The sequence below is a fragment of the Cololabis saira genome, chromosome 4 (genome assembly GCF_033807715.1).
Source record: "Cololabis saira isolate AMF1-May2022 chromosome 4, fColSai1.1, whole genome shotgun sequence".
NCBI classification, from domain to species: domain Eukaryota; kingdom Metazoa; phylum Chordata; class Actinopteri; order Beloniformes; family Belonidae; genus Cololabis; species Cololabis saira.
The window spans coordinates 30,437,120-30,452,476 of record NC_084590.1 but is presented as its reverse complement, the minus strand read 5'-3'; the positions used below and the strand labels follow the sequence as shown (position 1 = coordinate 30,452,476).

Sequence of the window (15,357 nt, the reverse complement as noted above, 5' to 3'; positions counted from 1 at the left end):
CTCGAAGAGTTATTCACGCAGGTCACACGGCTTCCACAGGGCAACACGGAAAATGCATTGCTAATTTGGACATCAGTTTGAACATGTCTACCCACAATGCATCGGCAGGGTTTTAAGTGTGATGCATGACTTTAATTCCGTTAGTGGAGAGCGGTCCGAGATGTGGCTGAAAGGCAGAGGAGGGGACGGGGATGGGGACCTGGAGTGGGGGGGGGGGGGGGTCCTGCATTCCTCCACATTCCCTCTTGTCCGAGGGTTTTTGGATGGACGAGGGCCAGAACGGAGGGAAGGAAGGTGGAGGAGAGGGGAGGGATGGAGCGGAGGGGAGGGGCCGGAGTGGCTTTTGTCTGCTTCCCACGTTTCAAAGCCAGTCTTGAAAAATGAATAGACAGAGGAAAATCAATTGCATGACCTTCACAGAGAGAAAGAGAGACAGAAAGAGAGACTGAGAGAGCGGGAGAGTGAGAAAGACGAAGGAGAGGCAGATGGAAGGAAGAGAGTGAACGAAAAGGAAAGGCTGAAGGCAGGAGAAGGAAAATGACCCTTGATTCACATTCCCGTTTGGTGCACGTGTGTGTGTGTGTGTGAGTGTGTGCACTTATTTTCCACAGCACATTCAAGGACTATTTGAAATCATTTATATTTCAATACCTCTATATTGAATAAATTTTGCTTTGGGGGACACTTTCTTTCCTCCATCTCTCTGCCTTAATAATGTTCTGTTTAAAAGATAAGTCAGATTTATTTTAACCAGAACTATTCCATAGATACCTAGCGCTCGTGAGAAGGTTGTACTCACCAGGCTGATTACTGAGATCAGGGAACAGCATCGGCATCGCTAAAGAGCTGGCCTGACGGGCAACATCTGGAAATACGACGACCCAGCGGCTGCTGAATTTGAGCGCCGCCCTCCCCCAATTTCTGTTCTTCCGTTCAAAGTCGAACCCAAACAACCACCTCCATCACGCAGATTACGTCTCACTACAATGTTTTTGAGATTGCTGAAACCAAACCACCTGATTTGTTTATGCTTCTTTCTTTCGGAAGATCTACAAATAATTTATTTGTCAGTATTAATCACTCTACACCATTGGACCATTTTACAGGAGTACTGTCACAGGATCCTGCCTTCAGTGGCGTCCGGGACAATTGTGACTGTTTTAAAGAAAGAAGGAAGAAAAATAATCCATCTCAAATGTGTTAGAGCGGTTGAAGAGTCACCGCTGATGCAGCGTTGTGATGATGTTGTAGAAGACTGCTAAAGAGCTGAATTACAATTGATCAAAAACGTTTTTAGCAGCTGTGCTCCCACATCAAGCAGAAAACTAAAAAAGAAAAGAAAAATAAGCTTTTTAATGTAAAACTGAAGAATCAAGGTAAAATGTGAGATTTTTTTCTATTGAGGGATGTTAAATTTACTCCTTCTGTTCAGTTGGTTTAAGACATAATTTTACCTGTAAAGGCCCAAAACACGATTGTTTACGTGGTTGGTGATGAGAATTGAACTTTCCACACGTTTAAAGCTTTTTTTTTTTTTTTTTTTAAGTTTATATCTTCGTTTATGCAGTTTTGGACTAAAAGTTGATAAATACCTCAAGGGACTGTAAAAGCATCTCTTGTGAAGGAATCTTCACATTTCATCATATTTTTCAAACGTCATACTTCAAAATGTGTATTAATTAATTGGAATATGGTTAGTCGCCAGATTACGTAAAGGCAAACACGACAAGTATAAACCTAAACAAGTATATGGATTATCAGGCGGAAAACAAGTTGCGCCGTGATCTAAGTGAAACTGTCTCAGTGGAGGACAGCAGCTTCAAACGCTACAGTGAGATTAGTTTCATTGAAAACATTCCTTTCATCCTCCACTTCGACTCCTGAGACAAAGATTAAAACAAATCTACTCCTGTGAGTCCACTTTTGTCTTAATTATCATTATTACACGTTAGGTTGAAGCTCAAACACTGCGTGGTTGGTTTTAGGAAACAAAACTGATCAACTTCGGGACCATTATATTTCGGAAAATGTGTTTCTGTGTGACACCACAGTGAACCCACTGGGCCCTCATAGATTTGATTGATTGATTGATTGAATTGTTTATTTCGAACACATAAGGAAAAAAATATAAAATTTTAAAACAAATTCAAAACATACAGAAAAAAAGCAACAACAACAAAAACGTAATACAAACGGAAAAAAAAACAGTGTCCGAAAAGGAGCAGGTAGAATTAAAACTTTAGATATGGATGTAAACACAGAGATCAAAATAAAAACCCAAATTTATATGACATACTGTATTTTATTCTTTTCTTGTAGAAACTGAGCCATCCTGAGTTAAAGTCCAGTGCTGCTAATTCATAAATAAAAGCACACATAATTATTGGACGATATTAATTTTCTTAATGTAAAAAGATAACTCAAACACATGAAAATGTGACCAGCATGTGAACAAAGACAGACATGGTACAGTAAACTCATAAACACTGTGCTGCCAAATCATTTTCCAGATATGATAAACCATATTCATTGTTTTACATGTTATCTAATTACCAGACATTTGTGATCACTGAATATTTACAATCAGCAGGCTGATTTTAACCATAGTAAGGTGTCTTAGTAAAAACAACCATTTCCACAGTTTCCACATCCTTAATGACGTAAAAAAAAAAAAAGGAAAACAACAGGTGCAGCGCGGCAGCTGGAGGAACCCCTTCTTCTTTACAAAGTACAGTACAATGACAGCTCAGTGCCAGCAACAGTGCAACTGAAGTGTTTTTCTGTCTGGGCTAGTGAGGTCAAACACACCTCTCTCCTCCCAACACTGATGACATTGACTTTCATTCTGCCTCCACTCGCTCCCCTCTTCTCCTTTCTTTCATTGCCTTCTTCCCTGCCACCTCCCGTCTGTCTCCCCCACCTCTCCACGATCTCCCCGCGTCTGTCTCCCCTCTAATTCACAGTGTTTCAAGCAGCCTGGGCTTTTAGAGGAAGTTAATTGCACTCAAATTATGTTCGACCGCAAAAGGAGCGAGGGAGCGATGCAGAAGAGACGGAGAGATAGAGGGAAGGAGGGAGGGAGCGAGGGAGGGAGGGATGGATGTCAGAGTGAGAAGATAATTGTGCCAGAGGAGGACGCTGCGATTAGGGTCACTTTCTCTCACTCACTCTGTCAAACGGCTGAAACGTCACATTTGGATGGTGGTAAACAACTTGGCATACGATCAGGCTCTTGTTTTGAAAGGGTGAGACTGCGACGCCAAACTTGAGAGACAAAGACGAATAAAAAAAGACAGAGAGAGGAGGTTGAAAGAGACAGAAAGAGTGGTTCAGTGTGTGTTATGTTTGGTTCCCATGGTAACATCCTAACCTGGTTAAAAAGGTTGACACTGTGGGGGTGGAGAGGAAGTTTGTGTGTGTGTGCGTGTGTGTGTGTGTGTGTCCATGCGTACGTGCGGCCAGCACTTGTGGACTTAACTGGGACTAAATTATGTATTAGACAGAGGTATAATGAAAATCCTTCAATTTTTTTTATTCCATCATTCAAATCTTTTCTTCTTGTGGAGCGCTGGGAGACCCCCAGAATTGACCTGCGAGTCAGGCTATAATTAACGTGTCCGATCGCACCCTGTCCCATTCTGTTCCTTATTCCCACAATGAAATTAAACCTCACAGCAGAGTCCTGGGGAGCTAATGAAATGGGAGTTTGACAGAACGGAATGATCAAAGATCACACGTCCACATCCAGGTGCGCGCCAGCGTCTCTGCAGAAAAATGGGTGTTCTCAGAAGAAACCCTGTTTATCAAATAAACAATTTTACTGCAGAATTGTTGCAGTTTAAGTTGTATTTTATTGCTTCCATCTCCTATTTCTATGGCAACATTGATGACACTAAAGTAATTGGTGAGGTATGGGAGCGTGGCAACAACACAAGGACAATGTCAGACAAAGCGAGGAATGAGTCATCAGGCTGTCAGACAGGTTTTAAAGAAGCCAGCATTTTATCCAGCAACTTAGATCACTTTATCTGCAGCACAGACGGGGAAAAAGGGACCCAAAACAGAAGAGGCTGGTTGCTAAAATATATTGCCTGTGTGAACTCAGGACAGTGCAGCTTTAAAAGATGCACACTGACAGATAAAAAAGCAGCCAATTCAGAGAGCATCTTGATTAATGAGACAATATATATGCTTGCAAATACACACAATATATGCTGAAAGACTACCGCTTTGTGAATTGTCAGATTGACAAATATGTGCACAGAGAATATACAAATAGATGATTGTGCTTGCAGCCAGTCACAACATATGCAACACATGGCAAATAACAGAGACGGCAAGAGAAGTGTGTCTGGGGACACAAAACAGTGACATACCAGGCTGGAACGTGTTTTCAGTTCTAGACTTTTGATATCATCAGAATGAGTCTTCCATCAGCAGTGCGGGATAATGAACTGATTTAAAAATAAATCTATGTGACCATAGTGAGCATATTGATATTGTACAACATCAATAACAAAAAGTTGGAATGATATGGAAAATACAAATGTGAAAATTAATAAAGAAATGAAAAGTGCATTGATCCGTACACTTTTTTGAAAATTCTCATTTCTTTTCAGACATTATGAAGCCAAAAAATGTCACGTTTTTTTCTTGTCAATTTCATATCAGTTGTTGATATTCGTCCATTTTTGCATTTGACACCTGCAACACAGTCTAAAAATGTTGTTGGGGAGACATTTTGATGTTGGAAAAGAGTTTGAAGAAAAACAGTGAAGTTATTTCTCTCAGGTGATGTCAACAGCTCATTGCAATGATGGTTTGTCACAAAAGTAGTACCCTTGAAAGGTTTAACCAAGTTTTGAGACCGTATATTACTACTGATGCATACTGACCTGTATTCATGCAAAAATGTCCATCCATCCAGCCATCCATTCATCCATTTTCTATATCCGTTTAAACCTGTGCAGGGTCACAGGGGTCAGCCGGAGCATGCATAAATGTAATACATAAAAAGGTTTCAGTCTACAGTATCTGTGACGTACCTGGACGATGTGATGATGTGCTACTTCCTGTAAAAGTTTCTAGTGTTCATCTGAACTAGCTACCTTGCATAGTGTATCCCAAAATCCAATGTGCCACCACAGAAGTAGTTAATTGGAGTGGTCAGCTTGTGCCATAGCGTAGTTGTTCTTTTATCTTATACTAACAATGATTGCTGGACTAACATGCAGTACGTACTGTACTGTATTCTGTACTGTGAGTGCAGTATGTAGTATGCTGTTTCAAAAACAGCCTTAGGCTCACAGGTGTGCAGAAGATCTCCGTTTTGCAAAGGAAATGATGGAAAAACCATTCAAATACTTCAACTACTTTTCTAATAAATATTAGAAAAGGATTTGCATAGTTCTGCAGTGCATTACGCCGTTAAATGATCGAAGGAATCAGGAGGAATTTCAGTCAGTGCGGTTACATGCACATCTATATCAAGATATTGGCAACAATCTAGTTAAGGATTAAACTGGAGTTTCCGAGAAATCCAAGTATACTGTACATGCGTGAGAAGACGATTGATTCTTGAGTGAGGTGCGTTCGACTCTGCGATGCTAGGTGGCGCCACAAGCACTTTTGCTTTGGCATTATTTTGGTAAGTTTGTTGTTGTCCGTCTTCTTCTTCTCCTACTGTGTTGATATTCTGGCTTTCACAGTGTCGTCACTTCTAGAAGGGGGAGTCCAGGGCATTCACTACCTCGGTTAAGTGTGGGTTGCGTATACATGCCGGAATAACTCGAATTAGGACGCATTATCTGGCACTAAACAGCTTCACTAACAGCTTCAGTTCGGTTCGACTACAGCCCGGCTAAGGTGTATACATGGCTTTTAAGAATTTGATATCGGTCGGATTAAGACAGCAATTCGACTTTCTGTAAGTGCATGTAAATGTACTGACTGTGTCACGTGCAGGGGTGCGAGCACAACGTCGGTTTCAGACTATGCAACTTTAAAAATGCTGGACGGAGGGGTGTTGGATAGCGCAGTTGGTTGAACAAGCACATCATTTTCACCAAAGTTTTTGACATTGGGAAATACGATGTAACAGCGTGCAGAATAAGAGTTGATTATTTGGAAATGGTTCAAGGGGGGAAAAAAATGATGCAAGCTGTGTAAAGGAATGAGTTAGCACAGTGAGTCCTGGAAATTGTCTGTGTGACACAGAGTTGAAGGAAATAAAAAAAAAATTACAACCAAAGAATTATCGTGAAGAAGTGACAACCTGCTGTGTTGTGGCACTGAGCCTTGTGTGCATCTACCCCTTGTGTGCTTGTCAGACTTCCTGTCTGGGATGCCGTTTGTCATGGTGACATCAGCCGATGCCCTGCTCTTTCATTGGTTGTAGCTTGAATAGTGATTCCCCTGACCTCTCCACATATTTGGCCTGTTTTATATCCGTTAGCATTAATAGTCTTTGTGAGTTGTTTACACATAACGATCAAGTGCCGACTCCCAATCAACAACCAGCTGCCGATTTGCCAGCGCCAAGTCAGTGAGCTCTGAAACGGGCAAATCAGGCCAAAAATAGAGTAGCCTTTAAACTGCTGAAGTCTTAGATCAGGGAGCTCCAATCTCCCAAACTGTTCTGCACCAAGAACTGTCATTTTCCACTGTCTGATACAACTACACGGGAAAGGGACTGCTTTGGAGATCTTCCTCCCAAATTGGACCATCACAGATTGGAAACATGTGTTGTGCTCAGATCAATAAGTATTCTAGATCTTTTCAGCGAAGAAACAGGCACTTTCTACTCCGAGCTGAAGATGAAAAGTACAGCCCAGACAGTTGCCACCAACAAGTTTAGACATCAGGCTCTGTGATGGTATGGGGATGTATAATTGTCTCCTCATTTCCACTTCTGTGATGGCAAAATTAATGCAGAAATGTACACTGAGATTTTAGAGCACCATATGCTGCCTCCAGGACAACCTGTTTTCCACATGCATAAATGCATTTTTCAACAACACAATGCAAAACCACATCCTGCACATCTTACAAGAGCATGACTGAGGAAGAGGAGCATACAAGTACTGGCCTGATCTGCAGACATCCCTGACCTGTTCTCAGTTAAGGAGTGTGGAGATGTGGGGAGAGTTTGGAAACAGATAAAATGCCAAGAATTCATTGTTGCACATCTTAAGACATGCTTGCAGGAAGAATGGGCCGAAATAAAGTCCAAAATGATTCATTACTTTGTGTCCTTAGAGCCTTTTCAGCATTCCAAGAAGCAATGGCAACATTTCTTCTTTCCATTCCATGTAACTTCATGGATTTGGCTGATTTGGGGTTTTCCTTGTTATTTCTTTTAAAGATTTTTAGTTTTTTTTTTTTTAAAGGCATCAAGAAAAAGACTGAGCCTGGGTTTACACAAATCTGAAATATATATTCACTCAAAACAACACAAAAAAAAAATCACATTCGGTCATTTTCTAACACCATTACAATTATGACATAAATTCAAACGTTGCAGCACTGTTGTCTACACAAATGTGCTGCATTTGGAGTACAAGTATTGTTGAATAAAATAAGAATGCCACAGAATAAAAAGAGTGGAATAGGTCAATTCTAGAAATAAAAAGTAATTTGCTAATTCAGTCTGTTACCCTCTAAACATCACCCCCCATCTCCATATAGCTCTGTGGGAACACATATTGGTGGATTTTATGTCCCCACTGAAGCGTGAATGTGTGTGTGTGTGTGTGTGTGTGTGTGTGTGTGTGTGTGTGTGTGTGTGTGTGTGTGTGTGTGTGTGTGTGTAGCACAAACATCTACATGAAGGACAGGAATAAGAATAAACAGTTTAAACTGACAATTACAGTTTTAGTCCTCACGTACACGCTGTCATGAAAAAGCTTCTGCACTATCTTAGATTAAAACCCAAAAAATGTCACAAACACGGCAAAATAAGGGCGATGAAAGCAAAGTACACTGTCCCCGTGGGGAAATACAACACCACAAACTACTACTGGCTCATAAAATATAATGATTGTATATAAATCTGTCTATTCTTATTTTTGGAAATGACATTCATAATATTAAATATTTTAGGAACTTATTCAGTCTGTCTTTAAGTCAGCATTTGCCTAAAAGACATAAGTAAACTTTGCAAAATAAAAAAATAACTTTGAGGTGGAGGTTGTGGAGGAGGTTAAATGAAAGACTTTCCAGCATCCTCAGGTTTCTGTAAGACAGCATTCTTATATCTGAGGGGAAAGACAGTCAAAGCCATGACAATAAAACCCAAATTATTGTTCAAACGATTTTGACAATGGATGTTTTTTAATTAGACCAGATGTTATAGAAATGATAATATTTATAGAAACAGACAATGTGAAACAAATCCCTTAGGTATATGTGCGCACACAGAAGTAGGGGTTCACAGCGCCGCCACAGAGGGATCTTTGTTCTCAGGGTGAGATACCAACACTGCTGTGAGACTCTCTTCACATGTGTGCAAGAGCACTCTCCCACACACAAACATTCACACACACAAATGCACACCAGGTCCAGTGTTTTGGCTTCCTGGCCCACCCTATTGTGCCATGGCAGTCTTTAATAAATGGTCCTCTGTGTATTTGTGTCTGCCAGTGTGTGTGTGTGTGCATGTGTGTGCATGTGTGAGTGTGTGAGTGTATATGGGTGTGACTCATCTGTCAGCCTGGCTGGCCTCGTGTCACATCCAGGGTTTCCTTCTCCCCGCTGACACTACTCAGTACAACTGATCACCCACCATCACCTTCACCCCTTCAGGGATCTGTGGCATGAAACACACACACAGAGACACACACAGACACTCACACACACACACACTCCAAGTGTTCCTCTTTATTCTAACTCATTTCAAGATGTGATATTAGTCCTTTTTGATTCATTCTCATATTGACAGGGGTTGCTTCCTCCTGGATTTCCCCGTGCTGCAGCTCCATGGCTGCCCCGGAGGGGAGTCTGACAGGCAGGCGGAGGCTCAATGGGCTCCCCATCCCCCTCCGGGCAGCAACTGACTAGGCTGAAGGGTCCCAGCACCAGACCCCCTTTCATAGCCTTGAATGGACTTGCCTTATTTATATTCACACTCTGTCACACAGGGGCACCCCAATCTCACAATGCCACTGTGGCTTTGTCCGGCAACTCTGTATTTATGTGTGTTTGTGAGAGAGTTTGTGTGTGTGTGTGTGTGTGTGTGTGTGTGTGTGTGTGTGTGTGTGTGTGTGTGTGTGTGTGTGTGTGTGTGTGTGTGTGTGTGTGTGTGTGTGTGTGTGTGTGTGTGGTGGGGGGGGGGGGGGGCATTTGTGTTGTTTAATCGCAGGGCATGCTGCTGTGAAGTGAGTATTTACTGCTGTATGTATTCCTGCGTATGCATCCACTTCTCCCTTTATTCCACCAAACCTACATCCTAATTTATAGAAAAAAAATGTATATATAGATAAATGTATATATAGATAAAATGTATATATATGTATGTATATATATATATATATGTATATATATATATATATATATATATATATATATATATATATATATATATATATATATATATATATATATATATATATATATTATATATATATATATATATATATATATGTATATCTATGTGTGTGTGTGTGTGTGTGTGTGTGTGTGTGTGTGTGTGTGTGTGTAGGTGAGAGTTTTGTGTGTCTGTTCTGGGTCTCCTTCTGTGTTCAATTGTAACCCAGAGCAGTACTTTCATTTCTCTGTCATAACGTGTATTGATTTCCTTCAGCCTCGCCGCGACAAACACACACACGCACAGACATCCGATGATCCTCAAAGTCACGCACGTAGACTCACATGCTTGCACACATTCATACACTCTTGTGTACACACATTTCCCCCCCACATACACATGCATGCACGTTTGTCTCTGTCAGATAGGGAATGTTGTGTTCAAAGGCAGCCCTGCTGGAGCGAGATTAGTTCTCACATATGGTCCCCACTTCTGCAATCACACGCTCGCAGGTGTACACACACATTCGCACACACACATTCGCACACACGCACCGTCACATACTCTTTCTGACATAAAACAGTAAAGACGCCTGATTGCTAAATTAATCTTCCACGTCACTGCAGTCCGCCCCGTGCCCGCGTTTGCTTTAGAGAAACTGATCACTCTCGCCTTCCTTAGTGTTTTCTCATTTTCCCTACCCTCTTGGCTCCTCTCACACCTATCCTCCTCCCCCTCCGCCTCCACCTAACCACCTCCAACTCTATTTGTATTGTAATTGCCTTGGTAAACAGCACCACTTTGGCACTGAAGCAGCTCTGATAGCTTGTGTTTGGGATGCATTAAGAGTGGTGATGCAGACACTATGTGAGTGTGTACGTGTGCGTCGGTGTGTTTGTTTGCGTGTCTTGCCGTGATCAAGCAGTGTGCGTCACATTGCGGCTGTTTAGGCACGCTTTTTTTCTTTTCCAACACAGTCGATTTTTTTTTTCTTTTTCCATCAGATCTAATTGATTGAAGACATAATAGAGTTCCAGCATTGGAAAAGTCACCATTCACCAAACACTTGGTACAATTACTTATAAGTCCAATGGTACAATTACTTATACGTCTAAGCTTATTAACCCATCTTTAGAGTTTATCCCAAGTTCAAATATGCAGTTTTTTTTCAAATGTTTTTGCTCTACAATATACTAGAATAAGTAAACAAATAGCTTTTTAACAGTACTTTATTTTATGGGAATTATTTGCTATGTCAATTAGCTGAGAGTACAAAAAAATTTAACTGGCAATGATGGAGGAAGTACCTGGATTTCCTTACAGCAAAATGACAACATTATGTTGTTATTTTATGTAAAGGTCCTGATGGATATGTTGTAAATTTATGGCATTGGGTAGTGCTGAAGCAGGGTGGTGTACGCAGCATGATGCTGTTTAAAGATTAAGTGGTTTGAACAACTTTATACAGGTTTAGTACAAAGGACTCTTATGAGCAGCTTTCACACAGAGGTTTATATAGAATAAATAAATGATGGCGATGAGGTGGCCATCAGCTCTTCTTTGCGCCTCCACTCCACACGCTGATCCCACAAGGGCACAATATCCCCTCCACGTTGTGTACATTTCACAAAGCGCTACAGCGTTCTGCAGCCTGAAGACATGTCCTTCGCTCTGACTAAAGTATCTGGTCACCGAGTCCTTTATTTAGTGGTATTGTTTAAAGCTTCTACCTGGTTGTTCCAGTGGGACACACCTCAGTGCTGGCCTCCGTTTCCCCATCGCCGTTGTTACCATGGCTACGGTTGGAAGCCGTTGAGCTAGTATCAGTTGGTTGCTCCTCCAGTTCGCTAACCATCCCAAAAGCGGTTCGCCGCTGTGTAGCGTTTGCAGCCATCATCGCGCCTCTGTTAAACCTTTCCATGTATCCAGTTCACAAAGCACTCGTGCTACAGCTGTGCCCCTGTTACTCCTTCTGATCGCCGCACAGAGGCATAACAGCCACAGAGCAAAATGTTATACCGTTTACCTCCATGTGTTTTATACAGCACAGCGGGACAGAATAAAGGTGTTGCAGAGGTGGAACAACCCGATTGTGTGAATCGGTCTATAGATGATGAGATGATGATTGACTGAAGAAAGAAAATAAATGCTTCAGAACTTTTTGGTATTTCAATAAACATAAGATCATTTGAACATTTATTGAAACAAAACAATGAAAGAAGGTTTGAGGGGGTAAAAAAGTAAAAAAAAGGTAAAAAAAAACACTATTTGGTGGAACTGTTATCAACTCACTGTGACTTAAATAGTAAATCTGACACCACCGTTGATTTTAGTGAGACACCAGGGGACAAAAAGGTTAGAGACCGCAGTTAAATGTCCAAAAACTTTAAAATTATATATATATATATATATATATATATATATATATATATATATATATATATATATATATATATATATACATATATAAATATATAACTATTAGAGTAGAAAGTAAAATATTTCCCTTGAAATAGAGTGGTACAAAATAAAAGTAAAATATTCGAGGGAAATGCAAGCACCTTAAATCTGTTTGTGTCTTGAGAGCCGATGGACTCAGTTACCTTTTATCTGTGGTCCAAACTCCTGAATACCTCAGACAAAGTTCTTTCCTCGGATATCGACACATGTTTGTACTCTATACTGTAAGAAACGGTGTGACTCGGAGAGGTTGAACTCCTTGAGCAGATACTCTCTAAAAACTGAGCTAAGAGCAGTTGAGACAACGTGACGATTCGAACCGATCCTTCAACCAAATAAATGCTTGAATACAACCCTCGTAACAAAGCATTCGAACCCCTCCGGTGGTGTGGGACAGGTTTACTTGCCGTTCTCACGATAAGAAGTGGACGAGGTGAAGCAGCTTTAAGGTTTTTCTTGCTGCTAACCTGTGGAATGAGCAACCAGAGGACCCGCGGGCTGCTACAGCTGTCAACTCCTTTCAATCACAGCTTATAACATCACTTTTTATTGCGACTTTCCTTTAAATTAGGAGGGTTTGTACTGAGGTGAATACTAATGAAGTATCCACACAACAATTCATAACTTTTTCCACTATTATTCTCATTTAAATGCAAATTCCTTTTCCTATTCATTTGATTTGTTTGTTTTATCTTCGTCTCTTTAAAATGTTTTTCCTTTCTGTAGTTTAGTTTTTTCTTCTTTATAAGAATTTGATGCTGTTTGTAAAGCTCATTGAATTGCCTGTGTGCGTGAAATGTATTTTTCGAATAAACTCACCTTTCCTTCTGTAATGACAGAAGCTAATCGTTGATGTCAAATCCTGAACATGGAAGTTTGTCCCCGTTATTGACTTGTATCCTCAGCAGACATGTTGACATGCCACAACAGGGAAAACAGGTGTGTGTAATTAATTGATAATGGCTGAATTCCATTTAGCCGCTGAAGTGTCCCGCTCTCTCACTGTCGCGGCCCGTTGGGACACTCCAGCCATTGTTGTTTGTTATTAGCAAAAACCTGCGTCCCTTCCCCGCGATGGCGAGTCCGAACGTGTGAGAGGGAGAAGGACGAGACGAGAGACCAAAGCATCTGTTTCTGATGCCGGTCAGTGTGTGACGCATGTTTTATCTTCTTTTCCTCCGCAGTCAGACGATCATCTCATTCTCTGGCCACTGACATGTTTGAGCAGCACCTTGGGGCTCACCTCCTGCAGGTAACAACCGCACCGCCCACGCTCCTCCACTTCTTCTGCAATGATTATGATGTATATTTTTGTCAGGTTCAGTAATGAGCTTTTAACTACCTTAATTTTTTTCCCCACAACCCATTAAAAAAACAAAAATCAACACGTTTTCTTAAAGTCCTGCACATGCGGTTTATTTGGGCTGCGGTGCTTCGCCGTCGTTCTCAGTCTCACAGACACATATTTCCAGGTGCATTTCCCGTTCACATGAACACAAATGCCCGTGTGATGCTCGGATGCGTTTGCCGGCTGTCGTAGAAAGCCTTCCTTCGGCGCTGGCAGATGAATGGTGCCTGAGGGGTATTCTGGGGCAGGGGATCTGCAGGAGCAGCGACTGTGTACAATCAGAAGAAGCTCAAAGACGGCAGCGCTGCAGATCGCACTTTAGACTGGGGAAGAGTTTTGGGAGGCTAGATGTGTGCACGAGCAGAAGAAACAGGTTGAGAATGTAGAGGTGGGAGCCTGAAACAAAGGAACGTCACACACGTCTCCGATCTCCTCTGGCATTTTAAAGAGGAAGGAAAGCTTTGGGAATGGTGCTGATAGAAATCAAATTAACGCTCCAGAAAAACTGTATGAATCTTCCCTCACAGCCATCCTCCCGCCGTAATAGCCTGATAATTGCACTTTAGTTCTCCGACATTCAGGCGGCTGGTTTCTCCTCGCCACGACACATGACGCTCCACACCCCGGTCATTCATTTGCATACTGGATGTGTCAGTTGCATAAATTACAGCTGCCACTTTAAGCACTGGGCCGCCAAAATAGCAATCATTTTTCTAGAGCAAAGTGGCCCCTGGTCTGTGCAGATGTGTGTGTGAGGCTGCGCCGGCAGACTCCTGGATTCCTGTTATGACGATTAATATTGTTCTCTGAAGCAGTCCCCTCTAATGGGCTGGCTGTATACCTTTCACTTCTCATTAGAATCACAGCAGCCTGTGACGACTCCGGTTTTATCTGCGTCTCCACCGGTGTGTGTTTACGTGTGTGTGGCTGGAGATCCGGGGACAAAGCTTTGACTTCATTACAGTTGATTGAAACAGGCCTGGTCTATAAGCTCGGTATTTCTTTGCTCAATTTGTTTATGAGTGCTTGTCTGTGTTTGTGCACATGCGGTATATCTGTCTGTGTTTTGCTCCTTCTGTGTTTGGTAATGCAGGTCCTGCTCACAGCTGTTGTGTAAAGCTGCTTCTTGCATCCATGGGAGTTGTGTGTGTGTGTGTGTGTGTGTGTGTGTGTGTGTGTGTGTGTGTGTGTGTGTGTGTGTGTGTGTGTGTGTGTGTGTGTGTGTGTGTGTGTGTGTGTGTGTGTGTGTGTGTGTGTGTGTGAGTGCACTTGTGAATTGAGAGAAGAGGCCGAAGGTTGACGTGTTGTTTGTTCTCTAGCTCATTGTAATTTGTTCGATACACGCTAATTGCTCTAATTTGTCTGTCTTGTTTCTGTTTACCTTTACGTGTGTGTGTGTGTGTGTGTGTGTGTGTGTGTGTGTGTGTGTGTGTGTGTATCGGCTCTTGTGGTGTGTGTCTTTGTGTGCACAGTCCCTAGATGGCTTTGTGTTTGTGGTCAGTCAGGAGGGACGGTTCCTCTACATCTCAGAGACAGTTTCAATCTACCTGGGGCTCTCACAGGTAAGATGACCTCGTCTCTCTCTCTCTCTCTCTCTCTCTCTCTCTCTCTCTCTCTCTCTCTCTCTCTCTCTCTCTCTCCTTCTCACACACACACAAACACACACACGTGCACTACAGTAATCCTTTGTATACAAGTGCATTTGCACACATGTGCCTGTCTTCTGCTCACGCTTTTCATATCCTCTCCCAGGAGTGTTTGTGTTTGTGTGTGTGAGTGTGAATATCTTTGACTGCACTCCTCTCCGCTCATCTCTGGAGTGCAACTCTCGCAGGGGCAATGCTACTCCCCTCCTCTACCTCTATCTACCTCCCCCCCACCTTCCCCCCACCCCGCTGCTCCAGGTGCTCACCTCTGTTGATTGCCTCTGGCCTCTTGTACTGTGAATGTTAAGTCCTGCCATTTTGCCCAGATGCATAAATAATAACAGTAATTACTGGCCCAGCAATCAAAGTGTCGCCCCAGC

At 42.1% G+C, this 15,357-nt stretch overlaps 1 protein-coding gene across 2 annotated transcripts in view; it reads left to right on the top strand.

Annotated features, from left to right (window-relative positions):
* npas1 (neuronal PAS domain protein 1) overlaps positions 1 to 15,357 on the top strand; it is a 48,668-nt gene that overhangs the window by 15,564 nt on the left and 17,747 nt on the right. For both annotated transcript variants that reach the window (XM_061719385.1, XM_061719384.1), the window contains exons 4-5: positions 13,168 to 13,235; positions 14,804 to 14,893. In XM_061719385.1, coding sequence (XP_061575369.1) covers positions 13,168 to 13,235; positions 14,804 to 14,893 — 158 coding nt within the window. The remainder of the gene's footprint in view (positions 1 to 13,167; positions 13,236 to 14,803; positions 14,894 to 15,357) is intronic.